The sequence below is a fragment of the Colias philodice genome, chromosome 14, assembly GCF_061535455.1.
Source record: "Colias philodice isolate Cphi_HAF_F1 chromosome 14, ilColPhil1 Martin Lab GWU primary, whole genome shotgun sequence".
NCBI classification, from domain to species: Eukaryota; Metazoa; Arthropoda; class Insecta; order Lepidoptera; family Pieridae; genus Colias; species Colias philodice.
The window spans coordinates 1,133,532-1,151,662 of NC_143099.1; the positions used below are offsets into that span (position 1 = coordinate 1,133,532).

General features: G+C 38.1%; 1 protein-coding gene and 1 long non-coding RNA gene across 2 annotated transcripts in view; both read right to left on the reverse strand.

Moving 5' to 3' along the window:
• The window catches only part of LOC149482639 (uncharacterized), a 66,068-nt gene that overhangs the window by 3,552 nt on the left and 44,385 nt on the right, over window positions 1-18,131 (reverse strand). The gene's annotated exons all lie outside the window — the stretch shown is intronic.
• Window positions 49-17,315, reverse strand: defl (Integrator complex subunit 7). Its single transcript, XM_089703343.1, has 17 exons — window positions 17,153-17,315; window positions 16,668-17,082; window positions 16,343-16,455; window positions 15,663-15,796; window positions 14,862-15,050; window positions 14,269-14,426; window positions 13,486-13,609; window positions 12,277-12,482; window positions 11,540-11,728; window positions 10,992-11,122; window positions 7,016-7,248; window positions 6,291-6,439; window positions 4,658-4,859; window positions 1,670-1,887; window positions 1,176-1,260; window positions 447-641; window positions 49-188 (listed from the first exon to the last, which is right to left on the reverse strand). The coding sequence occupies exons 1-17, from the start codon at window positions 17,238-17,240 to the stop codon at window positions 132-134; spliced, it is 2,886 nt and encodes a 961-aa protein (XP_089559469.1). The 5' UTR covers window positions 17,241-17,315; the 3' UTR covers window positions 49-131.

The following is an 18,131-nucleotide window of genomic DNA, read 5'->3' on the forward strand; positions in this document are numbered from 1 at the left end:
TTTTATCAATAATTTTGTGACGGGTGAGAAAAAAAAAGCTCATTGTTATTTACAGAAAACTTTATTTTATACGAAATGATCATTACATAATAAGGCTTAGGTATACAAAAATCATAATAATTAATTTAATATCAGAAACGACTTCTAGTAGCTTGCGTGTTGCCCTTTGTGCTTGGTTCTTCATGTGCCTGTAATAAAAAAAAAATACATTTTTATTTTTAGACACAAGCTTTATTTAAATATTTTTTAACGTTAAATGTTACTGATTACTTAGGTTGATAACTGATTATATGACGCCGACAACTGACTATAAAACGCTGACAACTGACTAAAAAACGCTGACAACTGACTACAAAACGCTGACAACTGACTATTCAACGCTGACTACTAACTAAAATACACTTACTACTAACTGTTGAGTCCCTTCCTCACCTCTTGTATCTTACCTTAATTACAATAGTGGTCCTAGGCCCAGTATTCCACAATTGCCCCAGTTCATCAACAAACGCAGCCTCAACGGCCACAGTATAGAGGCCGGCGGCCGGCACGCTCACAAGCTGCTGTGCGCTAAAGAAGTCACGTACGGGGGTCACTGTTTGTACCCCGCAGAGAATGGGCGGTATGTTGCTGAGTTCTACCGTCTGAAAGAGGGATAATTTATGGTATAAAATATATTAGACGAGGTATTAAGAAAAAGCACCGATTAAAATTCAGGCTAAATATATGTATTTATATGCTTAAAACAATACAAGAAAAGGCTAAAAGTAACAGTTTAAGAATAAAAAGTTAGGTTTAAACCATTGAGGTATTATTACTAGAGAGGGCACCACGAACAAACTTTGTGCGACAAGCGCGGCAGCGCGGGGCGGCTAGTGAGTAATACACTTTGTAGATATTCTGCCTCTTATTTATTACTTATAAATTAAAATCAATCAATGTAACAAATAAATATTGTTTATCTTATTAAAAAATATGAATAAACTTATCAATTAAAACCAATCAACGTAACAAAAAAAAAATGAGTTTGAGACGATTGACTCTAACTCGTGTTAAAAAAAGTGTAGTAGTGATGTCCTCTCTAGTACGTAGTACATGTATCTCAATGGTTTAAACTATAAAAAAAGTATTGTTTATTGGTGTAACCAATATAAGACCTAAGCATACAATAAACTTACCTTTTCATTGGTTCGCGGGTGTGGGGTTGCTGTTACAGTTATTTGAACACCCTTCACTTGTCGCATCGGCTTCTTCTTACTGTTCCTAAATAACAAATAAAAAATATTAATGCCTATTAAAAACGTTTTAAATTATCTAGCATATGTTGAAACCATTTAAGTTAATCATATTGCAGATTTATACTATGCATGATTGCTTCTTTGGCCATACATCGCCCGCATGTGCATGTGTGTATAGCCGTCTTGCACTTATCACCCGCTTGTATGTTTGTACACACACACAAGTACACAATGCGTGCACATGTGTGTGTGGGTGTGCAGTGTGTGTATGTCTGTATGTGTGCACTCACCCGCGCAGCACGACCCCCTCCAACCCCAGCGCGAGGCGGTGCGACAGCGGCAGCGTGGCCGCGTGGTCGGCGGGCGGCGGCCGGCTCGGGGCGACAGCGCCCGCACCGTGTGCAGTGTGTGTATGTCTGTATGTGTGCACTCACCCGCGCAGCACGACCCCCTCCAACCCCAGCGCGAGGCGGTGCGACAGCGGCAGCGTGGCCGCGTGGTCGGCGGGCGGCGGCCGGCTCGGCGGCGACAGAGCCACGCGGCACCACGCGGCCGCACCGGCGCCCGCACCGCACACGTCGCGGGACCAGGCCGCACCGGAGCCGAGCCCCGAGCCGACTGCGGCTACCGCTGCTAGCACGGCCTCCGCGTGCTAATCATATTTATTTATTTAAGTGAAAACTTCTTTAGCGGCGTTGGGTATAAAATCTTAAACTCGCGTCAGGACACGTGACCTGATCGAAAAAGCATAAGATGGATGGATATCAAACATGCTCAACGTTAATAATCAAGTTTTCACTCTGCCGTCACTCCCGGAGAGCAACCCGTCTTTTTTTGAGTAAGACCACAGAATACATAATAGTAGCTAAACGCTACAGAACGGACACTCTCCGCCTCCCGCCAAAATTAAACTTACTTCACCCCCGCGCGATCAGACATAAAATGGGCCATATTTTTCTGCAAGGACGATACGCAACGAAGATTGACAACATTAATCAAATTGACTTAAAGTAATTTTATTATTTTGGATTTGTGATTATCGTTTTTCGTAGAAAATGGTTAGATATTGTGCTGTTTACGGATGTATTTCATCAGAAAAACGCGAATTTTTTTTTACGCTAGTCACAAATGTGCCAACCATAAAGCGTTAATACACACATTTGCAGTCTCTACAGTGTGACTGTCAAAACGATAATTTTGTATGGAGTGTCCGGGGTGTGGTAAGACTGAAGACATAGGTTACACGCTCAGTCTGTCGTCAGTTCAGTTCATCAGTCAGTCCGTCCGTCATTCAGTCCAACACCACATCATAATCTATAGGTACTAATATTATAAAGCTGAAGAGTTTGTTTGTTTGTTTGAACACGCTAATAGTTCCTGAGGAACTGCTGGTCCGATTTGAAAAATTATTTCGGTGTTAGATAACTCATTGATCGAGGAAGGCTATAGGCTATATATCATCACGCTAAGACCAACAGGAGCGGGGCCACGCAGGTGAAACCGCGGAGCGCAGCTAGTAAATAATAATAAATATTTCAGGACAATTTTCACACCCGGCACGATCTGATCCCATACTAAGCTTTCGCTTGTGTTATGGAAACCAGACGGCTGATAAACATACATATATCGGAGAGAGGTGTAGAATGTGAATCTATTTTCAAGCTGTGGGCGTTGCGTTGGGTAATCGAGCAAAGAAACACCTCAAACTCAAACATTTCTTTATTTACCACCGATTCGGAAAGCAGTATCTACAGAGAAGAACCGGCAAGAAACTCCATAGTTGCTCTTTTTAATCATGTCAGTTTTACCATACAATACAGTCATTTTTAATACAATCACTTTCAATAACCGTTACGTTACACATTTAAATTAAACACTAGCAAAGAAAGGTTAACAGTTCCTAGTAGTGGAAGGTCCGAACTCTTCGACGTTCGAATGTGAAGTGCCGTCCCGAGGGCGAGCCTTCACCGGCTCGACCCGGTACAAGCATGTAAGCCGCCAACTTCACTGTGCTGCCACCTCCCGGAACTCGTGCTTCATGTCGTTTTACATCCGCGCTATTGACCGTCTCCGACACATATAATTTTAAATAAATACTTATATAGATAATTAACACCCAAACACAGAGCAAACGTCTATGTTCATCACACAAATATTTGCCCCGGATGGGAATCGAACCCACGGCCTCTGGCTTGACAGGACAACTAAGCCGACCGGTCACCCTACATTATATAAAGTTTTATAAAAATACATATTATCTAGAATATATGACAATAACGGTGTACATACATCATACCATATCCATATCTCCGCGAGCTGTTGTGATGATAAGTTGAAACGTTTCAATATCACCTGATATGTCATTTTTTATTTTATTGGACTAGTAGTCTAGCATATCAAATGACTTCATAAGTTGATAGAGCCCAATTGAACACTGAGACAACCCACGATAGGCATATATTCAATAGTCAGTGCCATATAGTCATTTGTCAGTACCATATAATCATTAGTCAGTTGCATATAGTCAATAGTCAGTAACATACAGTCATTAGTCAGTCGATCTATAGTCAGTATCATAAAGGCATTGAGTATACGCAATAGGCTGTATATAAAAAAAGGCTTATGCGAAACCTGTTATTATTATCAACTAGCGGTCCGCCCCGGCTTCGCCCGTGGTACATATTTACGTTTTCTCTACATAAAAACCATCCTCGTACTTCAAGGAATATAATAAAAAAAGAATTATCGAAATCGGTTCAGCCGTTCTCGAGTTATGCGCTTACCAACACATTTTGCGATTCATTTTTATATATAAGAAGAAGATAATTAAAATATGTATAGTACAGTAGTCAGTATAGTTATTAATTCTGTCAAATTAGACGGAAGATACAATAATAATTCGCATTCAGCTTTAAGAGGGGGCATAAAGCAAAATAACCAATCTTCTATTAGATGATACGTGTAATATTCACGACCAAATCTAAAAAATAAAATATATATCAAACTAGATGATATGTTCAACGATTCTGTTTATTCAAAAACATAAAATATCAAAATTTACTCGATAAAAAAAAATCTTGAATATTACACGTATCATCTAATAGAAGATTGGTTATTTTGCTTTATGCCCCCTCTTAAGTTAGTTCGTGTTCAAAATACCATCATAATTGAAATCCTCATCATTGTGACGAGTAAAAGACACTCGGGGTCAAAAATGTAACATTCCAATGGACTATATAACTATTCAGAAAACAAGAAGAAAGGTATAGTTGAAATGATTCCATCGTCAAGTACAATATGTTTTTTTCGATGAGTTTCATCTCCTTGCTGACCAATTCTGGCCTTACTATTAGTGACATGTTTATGATTAACAACATACCTCATATTGAGCATAAGTGCTCCTAAAAATACTTTTAACTTACCCTATGCGTAATCCCGGACCCAGTAGTAGGATTATCAAACAGTTTAGTCGATATTTCAGCCAAAGCAGCGGCTGGGGTCAAAGCTATAGTTTCTTCCAGACTCGTGGGCTTCATCTCCTTGTTGGTCAGTTCTGGCCGTTCCACTTGTGACATCGTTATCCGCTCTATGAGTTGGGCCAGCTGGCTGTAGGTGTATTGCGAACTTGTGCGGTGTTAAGGATTGTATTGTTTTCATAAAATTTGGTTGATTTTTATTATGAAGAATGTACAGATATTAATAAACTAATAACTATAGTCGAGCCAATTTAATAGGCAACATTTGACGTCTATCAATTTTATCTTCGAAGAGAGGTAACCTGCTTAAAAACATCGATTAAAGAGAATTAATCGATACGGACTTGAAACATTTGTCAATCGAACTTGAAACACATGACAATTTTAAAATTCATCAGGCGAATCCGTGTCCCAGTAATATACTTTCTTTCGTAGTTTTAAGGAGCAAAATAAGACAAGTATAATACATAATTAAACACAACGCATTTATTAATTTATGAAGATTTTTATTCACAAGTAATCAATACATTCGATTCTAGATGTCAAATTTCGATTTTTAGAGAAACGTCTTTGGTATTTAAAAAGAAAAAAGGTTTATTGACACAAAATTGTAGCGACGTCAGTTCTTTAAATCAGAAATTGTTTATTATGTTTAGAATGGTTTATCAGTAAAATCAAATCTTAAAATTACTTGTATCGGTCATTATTATTATAAATATGTAATCGTAATTGAAAAAAGTTAAGCAAATGTGCAGTTCTAACAAAACGAAATATCATGTTATTCTATGTCGTCGTTACTAGGTTACATTGTTGAATTTTGTTGAAGTGTCAAATGTTGCCTATTAAAATGGCTCTACTATAGTAATAATTAACTTTTTGTTAAAGAAAATACCAGACATATGATTTGGCTAGGATTTGGTCGTAGCCACTACGCGTTTTTTAATATAATGCATCACGATGCACGTCGAACTTATATTAAAAGTATACGTACTTGGCGAAATTAAAACTGATCACTTTGTTTGTCATTATTTTATAGTTATTATAATTATGTCTGTTAGTAAAAGGAGGACAGTTCGTGAAAATGTATTAGTGCGCATGTAACGACTTTTGTTTTATTAAGCGCCAAGACCTATAACAAGTGTTCACCTTTTCTTCAAGAAAAGAGTGAACATGTACCTTTTAGGGAAGCGCGCTCCAACTTAGGACACATCTCAGCTTACCATCAGGCGAGATCGTGGTCAAGCGTTTCCCTATCATTAATAAATAAGTGTAGACGTAAACAAAAAAGTAGTAAAAGTATGTATATTTTTTAAGATCCTTTTTTGACGTGACAACGTCTTATAATTCGATAAAGCCGGCTGCACGCACGAAAAAACATGACTCATGCGGCGTTACCTCGCTCTGAGGCGTTCCATGTAAGGCTTAGAAGTGCGAGCGAGAGCGCGGAACGAGCGACAAAGAAGCACAATCGGACATTGTCACGTTCAACTATCGTCAGTAAACCGACTTTACAGACAACCAATTTTTTTTTAATTTTCATATGCCCATATATATTTTCATTTCATTTAAAAAAGGATACACATCAAACAGCCGCAACGTGGAGGTGTGCGCATGGAACGCAGTGCGTGCGATGGCCCCGTAGCGCGCCGCCACCGCGTGTAACGCGCGTGCGGCGCGCCGCAGTGCGTGTGCGCACGCGCCGGCACGCGCGGCGGGGTCGCGGGCCGCCTGGGGGGGGTAGTGGTAAGTAATAGGGATTATTATGCGCAGCCTAGGGGGAGAAACTTGGTAAATGATAATAAGGATTATCATGCGCCGCCTGAAGGGGGAATAGTGATTGATAAATAATAATATAGGGATTTTGTCTGTGATCTAGTGTTCACAAGTGAATTTTTTAAATAAAGGATATCGTCTATATTATACCCATAAATGCATTTATTTAGATACGATATTCAGAAATACGTAAAACAACAAGATGGAAACGAAAGTAGTAAAGATGGTAGGAGCGAGTGCCGCTGATACAGCCTCTCTAGCCATCACCCACATAGGTGATATCGGCTTGCAGACACCACCCACTTATCCACACCCCCACTTACCTGCGCTTGTGCGAGTGCTATAGCTGGTGGTGGCTGAGTACAAACAGCCCAAGCAGCTGCAGCAGTCCGAGCCAGTGCAGCCAAAGCATCAGCTCGAGCAGCAGCCCAAGCAGGTGCCAACTGCCAATTGTTCACACGCCCTTTCCCCTACGCTATCACTAGCAAATCACAAGCACCCCCCCCCCCTCCCCTCTATAAACATACAGACCTGTGCGTGAGCAAGTGCTATAGCTGGCGGCGGCTGAGTACAAACAGCCCTAGCAGCTGCAGCAGTCCGAGCCAGTGCAGCCAACGCAGCAGCTCTCGCAGCAGCCCAGGCCGGTGCCAGCGGCTCGCAGGCCCCGCAGCCGCTGCAGCCCGCGGAGCAGCCCCCGCGGGCTGACACGCCGGCAGAGCCGAACAGTTCCCATTTGGCACTTGCTTCTTCTAGACCGCTAATACCTGAGGAGGTTATGTTACTTAAGGCCGATTTTTCAATGCTTGAAAAATGAAAAAATGAAAAAGATATTTATTTAAAAACCATACATATGTTTTACACAGTTACAATTGTATTTATGTTGCACGTTTTACATACATTGAGCTTTAATGCTTGGATAAAACTTATCCGTCCAATAAAGTATTACACGATAATATTAAAATGTCACGTAAACTGTCAAATACGGGCAATTAGCATACGTTCTTAAAATTGTAGTTTTATACATTATTCAACGAATAAGTTTTATCCAAGCATTGAAAAATCAGCCCTTAGTACAATAATTACGCTATATTAAGATCTTTAACTGTAACTACTATGCGTGCCAACTAAGAATAGGACCGCGCTTGCTGCCAACTTCACACGAAAACTCTCAAATTAGTACTGCCAGCAAAAAAATGTGCGAAAAAGAATTTTCATATAATTATTTTTTATTGTTCATGATTATATTTAATTATTGTATAATCGTTATATTCATAAAAAAATACTATTTATTGAATTTCACTGATGGATTATGGATAAATTAATTATACAGGTATGGAAACAGTATTCATAAAAAGTTAACATTTTCATAGTTAATGCGGAGATAGCAGTGACAGCGACAGCAATGAAGATTCAGAATACGACGACGATGACGCTGTGTTAAGTGGTGTAGAGGAAATATTATCCGATTGATAAAAACTGAAATAATATATACAGGGTTACAGGTTAAGTCGACCTATTCCTGTTAAGAGCGTGTAGTAGGGGTCAAAACAAACTGATTTGATCTAATAATACCATATCCAAAAGTTAGCCATTGAAGAGTTATTGCAATTTTAATTTTTTTCTTGAAAATGCCACTTTATCTTCGCATTTAGCGTTTAATTTTTTATTTTACTTATTTGGTCTGGGTTTTTTTGAGTTTTTATGTAAAGGTTGAGTTAAACAATAATTCTCAGCAATAAAAATCCATATCGCTGCAAACAATTCAAAGAAATGGCTTTTAAACTAAAAATAATAACATTAAAGTAATTAAGTTAACTCGTTTTAAAGAGAGATATTGAAAAAAATCTCTATTAAAATGTGTCTGCAGATGTTTTTAAAAACATGTGCATGTTCTTAGCTTTGTAAAAAGGTATGATAACCTCAGGTAGCATTCGTAGATTCCAAGAAATCGGGGATAAACTTGGTATGGGGAAATAATTCTTAGAATAGCTCATTAATATCGGTCTAGTTATTATCTGCCTATGCGAACAATAAAGGGTTGTGCCGCGTGATTATGATATCTCACTCACACGCTGCAACTATCTCGCTTCCACCTACTGGAGAGAGCGAGCAAGGTGATGGACGAAGCTGTATGGGGCGAAGGATGCCGCTTTGTATTTTATAGTCTGCTTATGTGATTCGTCCGTAGTAGATGCGATTTCTGTGCTCCTCTGTGTATTGACAACGCGACTTGGCTTTCTTTTTGGACTGATTTTCTTCCGATTCTGTGACCGTGGCTCGAAACTGGACTTTGATTTTTGCTTGCGATTTGAATTTTCAAGATGAGTTCGTATACTAACGAAGAATATGCTGACATTTTGATGTGTTACGGGTTTTGTCAAGGTGTATCTGCACATGCTCGTGCGGAATACATGACCCGCTATCCTGACCGTCGTGCACCAGATGTTAGTGTCTTCAAAGGGACCTATCGTCGCCTTAGACAAACTGGTTCGATTCTAAGACGTCGGTCGGCCATCTGCCCGGGATGAGGAAGACGAAGAGGAAAATGAAATTAAGCGATTTTTTCGAATGGATCCCACGACATCAACAAACATTGTTTCCCGAGAACTTGGTCTGTCTCAGTGGAAAGTATGGTTTACAATGAACACTTCAGGATATCACTACACGCCCGTGCACGTGATGGAAGAAGGAGATCCTTTAAGAAGACTAGATTTTTGTAGATTCATGTTGAATGCGGATCTGGAAAACCCCTCGTTTTTTCAAAAAAAATTTATGGACAGATGAGTCCAAATTTGATCAAGACGGTATCACAAACTACCATAACGCTCACTATTGGGCTCCGAAAGCACGTGGCAATCCTAACAAGAAGAATCCAAAAAAATCACAAAGACGATTCAGTCTTAATGTGTGGATGGGGATAATTTCAAATAAATTAATTGGACCATACTTCCTTCCGGACAACCTAAATGGTGAAAATTATGAGACCTTTCTGCGCCAACATTTAAGCGACCTACTTGAAGACATACCCCTGACTTTGTTAAGAGACATGTGGTTCCAACATGATGGCTGCCCTGCACATTACAGAAGAAGTGTTAGAGAGTGGTTAGACATCAACTATCCAAACAGATGGATCGGAAGAGGTGGGCCCATACCATGGCCGGCTAGAAGTCCAGACCTAACCCCCATGGACTTTTACGTATGGGGGCATATGAAGAGTCTGGTGTACAATGAGCCGAACCCGATTCCATCTGTTGATATTTTACGACAAAAAATTATCGATGCAGCCAATAAGATGAGGAACCAATTAACAACTGGGGTAGTCAAGAGTTCTCTGCGGAAAAGGTTTCGAATATGTGTTCGCAATAGAGGAAGACATGTTGAGCAGGAACTGTAAAGTTTTTAAGAAAAATAAATTATGACAAAATTTATTCTGATGTTGTACTTTACTAACACTGTCCCATGTTTATCCCCGATTTCTTGGAATCTACGAATGCTACCTGAGATTATCATACCTTTTTACATAGCTAAGAACATGCACATGTTTTTAAAAACATCTGCAGACACATTTTCATAGAGATTTTTTTCAATATCTTTGTTTAAAACGAGTTAACTTAATTACTTTAATGTTATTATTTTTAGTTTAAAAGCCATTTCTTTGAATTGTTTGCAGCGATATGGATTTTTATTGCTGAGAATTATTGTTTAACTCAACCTTTACATAAAAACTCAAAAAAACCCAGACCAAATAAGTAAAATAAAAAACTAAACGCTAAATGCGAAGATAAAGTGGCATTTTCAAGAAAAAAATTAAAATTGCAATAACTCTTCAATGGCTAACTTTTGGATATGGTATTATAAGATCAAATCAGTTTGTTTTGACCCCTACTACACGCTCTTAACAGGAATAGGTCGACTTAACCTGTAACCCTGTATATGTTTTTTTATATACGTGCTTTTATTATCAAATCCTACTCATTCATAATAAATTTGGCGTGAAATGTATTAGAAATACCAACAAAGCGTACATTAAATATTTAAACTGAATATAATTTCTTTATTGATTTTTTTGCACACCATACGCTTTGGTAATGAAGTTAGCGCGTATTACTGAACAATATGGCGTCTTGACAGTCCTATTCTTATTTGGCACGCATAGTACAATTGTTGCCTGAAATAAATTAATCAATAATTAAATAAAATAACCGTGATTATTATTTCAAATATAATTAAATTCATAAAATTTGAAAAACGTTACTTTAGAATCCCAATTAAAATATTATAAATTGGAAAATATATTCGCGTCTATCTCCAATATGGACTATATTTGATACAAAAATAGTTGGAGACTTAAGATAGGACATAGGATTTATCCTGTAAATCCCACTACAGGGAACTACGCGGAATGCGAGTTTTAATTTTTCACAAAATTTTAAAGCTGTCGAACAAGTTATACATTTTTTTAAAAATTCGTTATAAAATAAAAACCTTTCTGTGCAAAACCACTGACCGACTTCCAAAAGCGTAGCGTCAGCATCAGCAGCTCGGTACAGCGCTGTGAGCCAGCGCTGAGCGGACTCGCTGGGAGCTTCTTGCGAGAGACGCTTTAGTATCTCAGCCGCTAGTTTGTGGTGGCCGTATCTATAAAATTTAGATAAAATTTTTGAGTTATTTATGGAACGAAGAAACTGACGCTTTTTGCTGTTTAACGACATTGCTTTTGCATTATTTTAAGGCATAAAAACATTGCACTGCGATCAATAGCAGTGGAACAGCAATGAACAATGTTGCAATTGCAGAAAAAAAAAAAATTAAATTGGAGCGAAACTACAGGACATAATTAGTTATCTAGTTTTTATAGTGTTCTAATATTAGTTATCTGTTATTATATTCATAATTAGTTAAATACATTAATCGTGATTACTTAGTATTACATACTGCTGACTGCAGTATTGAAACATGAGTAACAGCTTTAAAAAATATTCCTAATATACTCGAAATACTACAACTAGGTAGTTACTTTTCATAAATTATATATTACTCTAGTTATTTACCAACCTCAAACAAACCCTAGCCACTCTATATCTCGTCCAGCCATCAGCCCCCGCTATGGCCTCCAGGATCCTGTCCATCCATCCACTCTTCAGCTTCATGGTGAGAGCAGCACGAGCTCGTTCTTGGAGTAACACGGTACAGATCAGTACTAGGGTCGTACCGTCGTAGGTTGGATCGTTTTGGGTTGCTTCTCTATGGAAATTGTTTTTATATTTAACCGATTTTAACAAAAAGGATGTTTTGTACAAGACTGAAAATATTTTTCGAATCGCTTCCCACCCTCCCACTGGCCCTTTACCCCCACTATAATTTCAACACTATATCGAGTCGATATAGTCAATGATGCATAGACAAGTATTATAGTGCCATTTACGCATAAATATTTATTAAAACTTTCAGCCCGCTGGCTCTTTGTCAGCCACAACAAATATTTTTCACACTCAAACTCAAACACTATATTGCCAGATATAGTCGAAGACGCATTGACGATTGTTATAGAGCTAATGACGAATATACAATTGTCAATTATATCTTACTAGCGGTCCGCCCCGGCTTTGCTCGTGGTACATATTTCGCAATAAAAGGTAGCCTATGTTCTTTCTCAGGGTCTAAAGATTGTCTGTGCTAAATTTCATCAAAATCGGTTGAGAGGTTTAAGCGGGAAAGCGTAACAGACAGACAAACAGACAGAGTTACTTTCGCATTTATAATATTATAGTAGGGATGTCTATGATACTCACTTGGCAGCATCCAACGCTGGCATCAGATATCTCAACGCAGGTGCAATGTGCGATCCAGCCAGGGCTGCGAGAGCTTCCAATAACGCCACTTGTCGTTTCCCCCCCACTGGCTCTTTGCCCCCCACCACACCGATGGATAACTGCCCCCCCACTACTGCAGCTGTTCGTTCCGCGTATAGGGTAGGTTCCGCTGTGCTTAGTTGTACCTAGGAAACATTTAAATTATTTATAATATGTTATTATTGATGAGATTTTACTGAAGATTCTGATAAATGTTTATTTGTTATTTGTAAGTCAGAAGAGTCTAAATGGCAATTTAAAAATAACCAATCCCCACAAAAGATAAAAGATTCCTGCATACTCAATAAGCATGTTGAAAGGCAACCATTTGACCAAAAAATACACTGGTCATTCGAGATTTTAAATAGCTGGGTCCACACCGGCCGATCCAGTGATCCCGCGATCCGCGATCCAGGATCGCGGAGCATGGATCGTGGATCATGTTAGGCCGATCCACTTTAAAAACTTGCGATCCAAAATATGCGCTCCAAGTGATCCTAAGGCGATCCGTGATTCAGCCAGTCTAACTCTTGTACGATATGGAGTCACACGTACAACGGCGGCGTCTTGCCGTTGCAGCAGTAACTTTTATTATACTGAAATGTTTGCGCAAAAAATAAAAAATAAAAGAAATCGACGGTTTTGGGTGAAATAATTTTATAAAAATCGATTGGCATCTGGGACTCAGCTGTACGCAGAGTTAGTTTCAGATGAAGTTGAACACAATTTTGCAAGAATGAATGCTAATCAATTTGAGATATTCGACTTTCTGAGATGTCCATGGTGAGGTGGATCGCGCGATCCAACACAACCGTCCACACCGCGCGCATCACGCAACTGAGGCACCTTTGAAGCGGGTACAAAAACCGCCCGCTAACGGATCGCACGAGGTAGGGATCGCGCGCGGCAAAACGCGTGCATGGATCGCGCGCGGCACGTCCACACCGCCCGCATCTTTGGATCGCGCGCCTGCCGCGCGCGATCGGATCGCGGTGGATCGGCCGGTGTGGACCCAGCTAATAACACAACGGATTTGAAATAACAACCAATGTATACGAATTATTAAAGATTTAAGTGGTAAATATACTATACAATATTTGAAGTGAAAAAATAAAAGCACGTATTTTACAGGCTAAAGAAAAATCTTACCAAGCAACGCAGGGCAATCCTCAAAGGTTTTATATTCTGTTCCGGCGAGTATCCAGTGCAAATAACGAGCGATTCTAAAGCCAGCATGAGATCCGCTCCCTCCACTGGTAGAGTTTCTTCGTAACTGAATATAAAAAAAAAATAAGCTATTATTCTATGTGAATGTAGCCGAATGTGATGCTATTTTATATGTTCCGTCAATCAAAACTGGTATTTATGCACTCTTCTGATTTTCTGAATCCAAAAGATTAATATATTATGTATTTATATTTTATATATTAATTTTTTTAGCACCTGATGCGTTATAAGGATACAATCTGACAATATATAACGGGACGATAACATATATATATGTGCTACTACATAATCATGACCCACATACAATTTCATGTAGGTTCGCACTACCCATTACACAATCACATATGATTTAGTTTCATGTAAGTTTACACTACACATTATACAATCACGTACGATTTACAATCTATATATTATTATGTATATAAAAATGAAACCCGTTTCGCGTTTTCACGTCATCACGTATGAACGGCTGAACCGATTTCGATAATTCTTTTTTTATTATATTCCTTGAAGTACGAGGATGGTTCTTATGTAGGGAAATCGTAAATATGTACCACGGGCGAAGCCGGGGCGGACCGCTAGTTACATATAGATTCGCACTACCCAACTTTCATACTAAACATAATAAACAAATATTTGAGTTTGACTTTATTAACATTACCGTACCCCAGTATATTTGCCCCCATATCTATATGATCAACTCACCAATGCACCACAACCCTGGTGAGCACATCAGAAGCAATGGCTGCCTGCTGCAAGTCCACACTTAGAGCAGCATCAGAACAGAACTGCCGCAGAGCACTGGGGCTGCCCACTCGTGGACTGCCTGCTGATGCACAGATCGCTGGGCATTTTACTAGTATCTGTTATAGAGAAAAATGTTAATACTTAATGCAATGCTTAATGTTAATAGTTAATGCACCTTAATGCTTGCAAAAAGGCAATGGAAATACGATTTTTCACAGTAGAATGAAGTAGCTTATGTCATTTTAGTTTCCTAATTATCGCCACAACGCAAAATCGTTGCAACATAAAAAAACAATCGTGCCCACTTTCGTACTTATAATGTGTATTAGTTTATGTGTTTGGTTGTTTTTCTTTCTATCATATCATCATGGATTTTAAACCAATAAGACAAAAAAAAACATTCGCCTATGGCGCAGACGTGGGTTCGAATCCCGTCTCGTGATCAAATTTTTACTATTCTATAAAAAATTATCACTTATATTGAATGGTATAGTGGTTATGTTTGAATGGTATACAACTTAATATCAAATGCAAGATTTAATGATTCATACCTGCATTACTTGCAAGCATAGCATAGTATGCTCCGAGTCCTGTGTCTCACTGGCCGCTCGAACAAGATCCTGTATCGACTCAGCTGACCAGAGCGCTGCGTGTTCTGCCAACTTTCGCAACCCAAGTAGGGCTGCTTTACGAACTGCTGATCGAGGATCATTCATTGCTAGACTGAGGAGGAGTTCCACCTGGGAATATGACAGTTGTAAGTTGTGGTATGAAAGGATTTTAATAAATTGAATTTTAATTTTGAACTGTTTGTTTTATTTTGTGTGGATTTTTTAAATAATAGTTATCTAAGTTTACTAATCACGCGCAACTATTTGGAAAAACTTTACAAATATGCGTGTTTGAGTGGATTGTTTTTGAATGAACATTAAATATATTGGAGTATATTTCAAGCCAAGAACTAGTAAATTAATCTGTTTATTGAAATATAACGTCAAAACAGACGGGAGTCTAATAATTTTAGTAATATCTGGCTTCTGCGCAAAGCTTCAACCATGAATTTCAAAGGCCTGTATATTTTGTGTATAGTTTTTCCATTATAAAAATGGATAAAACTATACACAAAATGTAGAATGTTTTTCAGCCTAGAAACTAATTATGAAGTGGCAAATAATAATATATAAATATAATTACTAAAAAGTCATTTTTTTTGTACTTCTGAAATCAGCATTTCCGGCTTTAATCAGATTCTAGGGCATGAACGCTCTTAAGTATAAAATATATTTTTAAGTGATTATTTGAAGATAAACGCCTCTTTTATTAGATAAATTTAAATAATACTATCAATTTACCTGATCAGGAACATGAACTACTGTATCAGCTGCAATGGCAGTAAGTGCTGTTATAGCTGCCCTGACTGAGCTTGATGAAGGGAATCTTTCCAGGAGTGATCGAAGAAGCTTTAAGACACCTTGAGCTCGAACAGCTGGAAACATAGGAAAATTTTAGTGGAAAACTAATAGAAAATGTATTTATGTCTCTACTGTCTTTAGATCTTGCTTTATCTTACAAGATTCTGAATTCTGAATATAATTATTGATAAATAATATGGAATAATTGAAAACAACATTTTATGTAAGTCAAAATATTTTTACTTAGAGGCAAAAACATTTTATTATTAAAGTAATAAACAATCCATTAATATTTAATATTGCAACATCAATTACACTTAGAGCAGCCGTTCACGGATGGCTTGAGCAGTTAACGGCTGAGTGACGTACACGGACTGCTCGAGCGGTCGCTCGTTGACTGTTTGAGCTGTCGCTACAAACCGCGCAGTTGACAGCTTGAAGAGGTCGTGACGGCTAGAGCGATCTGTGTACTCCAGTTAATGAATGTCCATAGTTCACTGAGCCGTAGCGGCTTCTAGCCGTCGGTCTCAACTGCTTGAAGCGGTCCATGTACGGCCGCCCTTATTGAAACAGACAGAATTGACATTTTTAAAATTGAAATTGTAAAAATAAATATATACCTCCGCCATGTACAGTTCGTAGAGCTCTCACAAGCTTAGCCCTCCGCTCTGCGCCTGTACTCTCACACTCTACCATGTCTGATAGCTTGTTGCACATGGATACTGCAAATGCACTGCAAACAAATTTAATAAATCATTAATAATTTCTTCAAGAACAAAAAAGATTATCTAATATTTCATAGTTTATTGGCAATTTTTAAAACAGCAGTTTATTGTATAACGAAACTTATTATTTCCAATATTGAGTATGTGTCGACTGTCGATATAAGATAAATCGTAAGATATTTCGTAAATTTGTTGATTTGGATTGAAATGTAATGCTTACTTAGAATGTGCTGCGAATCTTGTAGTGGCATAAATAGCAGCTTCAACTTCAACATTGTCGTGGCTCTCCAGGCCTCTTCGTATAGCATGGTGAACATTCTGCCGCTCCGGTATGATTCCAGCCACTGCACCCAAAGTTCTTAAAGCCAAAGCCCTGGCTACAGGGTCGTTAGAATGTAGCACACTAAAAACCCGCCTCAGAAACTCGTCGACGTTCAATATCTTGTCCAAATGCTTCTCACTTTGCTGACAAACCCGTAAAACCCATAATCGCAAGAAGTTATTGCCCATACGAAAGACATCCGATAGTTTTAGAAATGATGAATTGATTAGAATCGGGAATGGATATTTTTCGAAGAGACGCGGGAAACGAACGATAGCTTCGCATTGCTCGCCAACTTTCCCAGATCTGAGACCTGTAAAACAATAATTTATAGCAGCGGTTGTGACTGAAAAATAATATACGCAAGGTTATAATATGTTTACCTTTGTCTAGTTCAGTTAATGCAGAATTTGCATCTTGTTCCGGCTCACCGGCATTATCGTTGAATGTATTTAATCTCACACCAATCATATTTTATAGTTTGTTTATTATTAAAATATTCAGAAAACAACAAATAAGCAGGACAATCCAGAGGCGTTCAAACGCCAAAATGACAACTGGCATTTGACAGCAGTCGCCAGTAAAATATTTGTTGTCATTTAATCTGTTTTACGCATTATATTTTGAAAAATTGTACTTTAAAAAAAGGATTTATCAATTAAACTATATGTTACTCGTATATAATATACAATTTATTGAATACAATAGGTAAATTTTAAGTAAAATAATTGATAAATCTTTTACGTAACAGACTACAGTGCTCTCTATAGATATTGTATGGAACCTCTATATATTTTAATTCGTTAGTCGGCGTATAGATGGCAGCCCGTAGCAAGATCCAGATGGTTCATTTATTATGGAGAAAACAGATGGCACTAGTTATCTTGAACATCATAATATGTGTATAGCTACCTACATATCTATAAACATGCTAAAAACATAACAAAATACAAATTGAAAATTCTATGACTGACTCTATCATAGCATTTTTTTATACCTTAAAAATTAATACCCACATAATGAGACCACGTAGTTTTCCAATCTTTATTTTGTTTTTAATGGTTTTTTATTGTCCTAATAATATATTGGTTTTAATTTTAACGTAGGTAGGTACAAATTATAGAAGTAAATGATCACCATTAAGTATTACGACGCTACATTAAAACGATATTATTGTGTAGAACGAGAATCTCTATCATTATTCACACAACACATCTAATTGGCATCAAACAATTACGTGCAAATAGTTTGTCACCGTAGCTCAGATGGAAGCCTGAAATTAGCCATAGTATCGGGTATTTAGTCACACGAGTGTGGGTAATTACAACTGCCTGTGTCACCGGAGCTGTATGCCGCCATTAC

Excerpts from the sequence above, each read along its gene's own strand:
- defl (XM_089703343.1), bottom strand. The coding sequence starts at position 17,240 with ATGATTGGTGTGAGATTAAATACATTCAACGATAATGCCGGTGAGCCG. Across the intron at positions 15,051-15,662 it reads TAGTTCATGTTCCTGATCAG|GTGGAACTCCTCCTCAGTCT; the intron begins GTAAATTGATAG and ends TCATATTCCCAG. Across the intron at positions 11,729-12,276 it reads CCAGCGTTGGATGCTGCCAA|AGAAGCAACCCAAAACGATC; the intron begins GTGAGTATCATA and ends CAATTTCCATAG.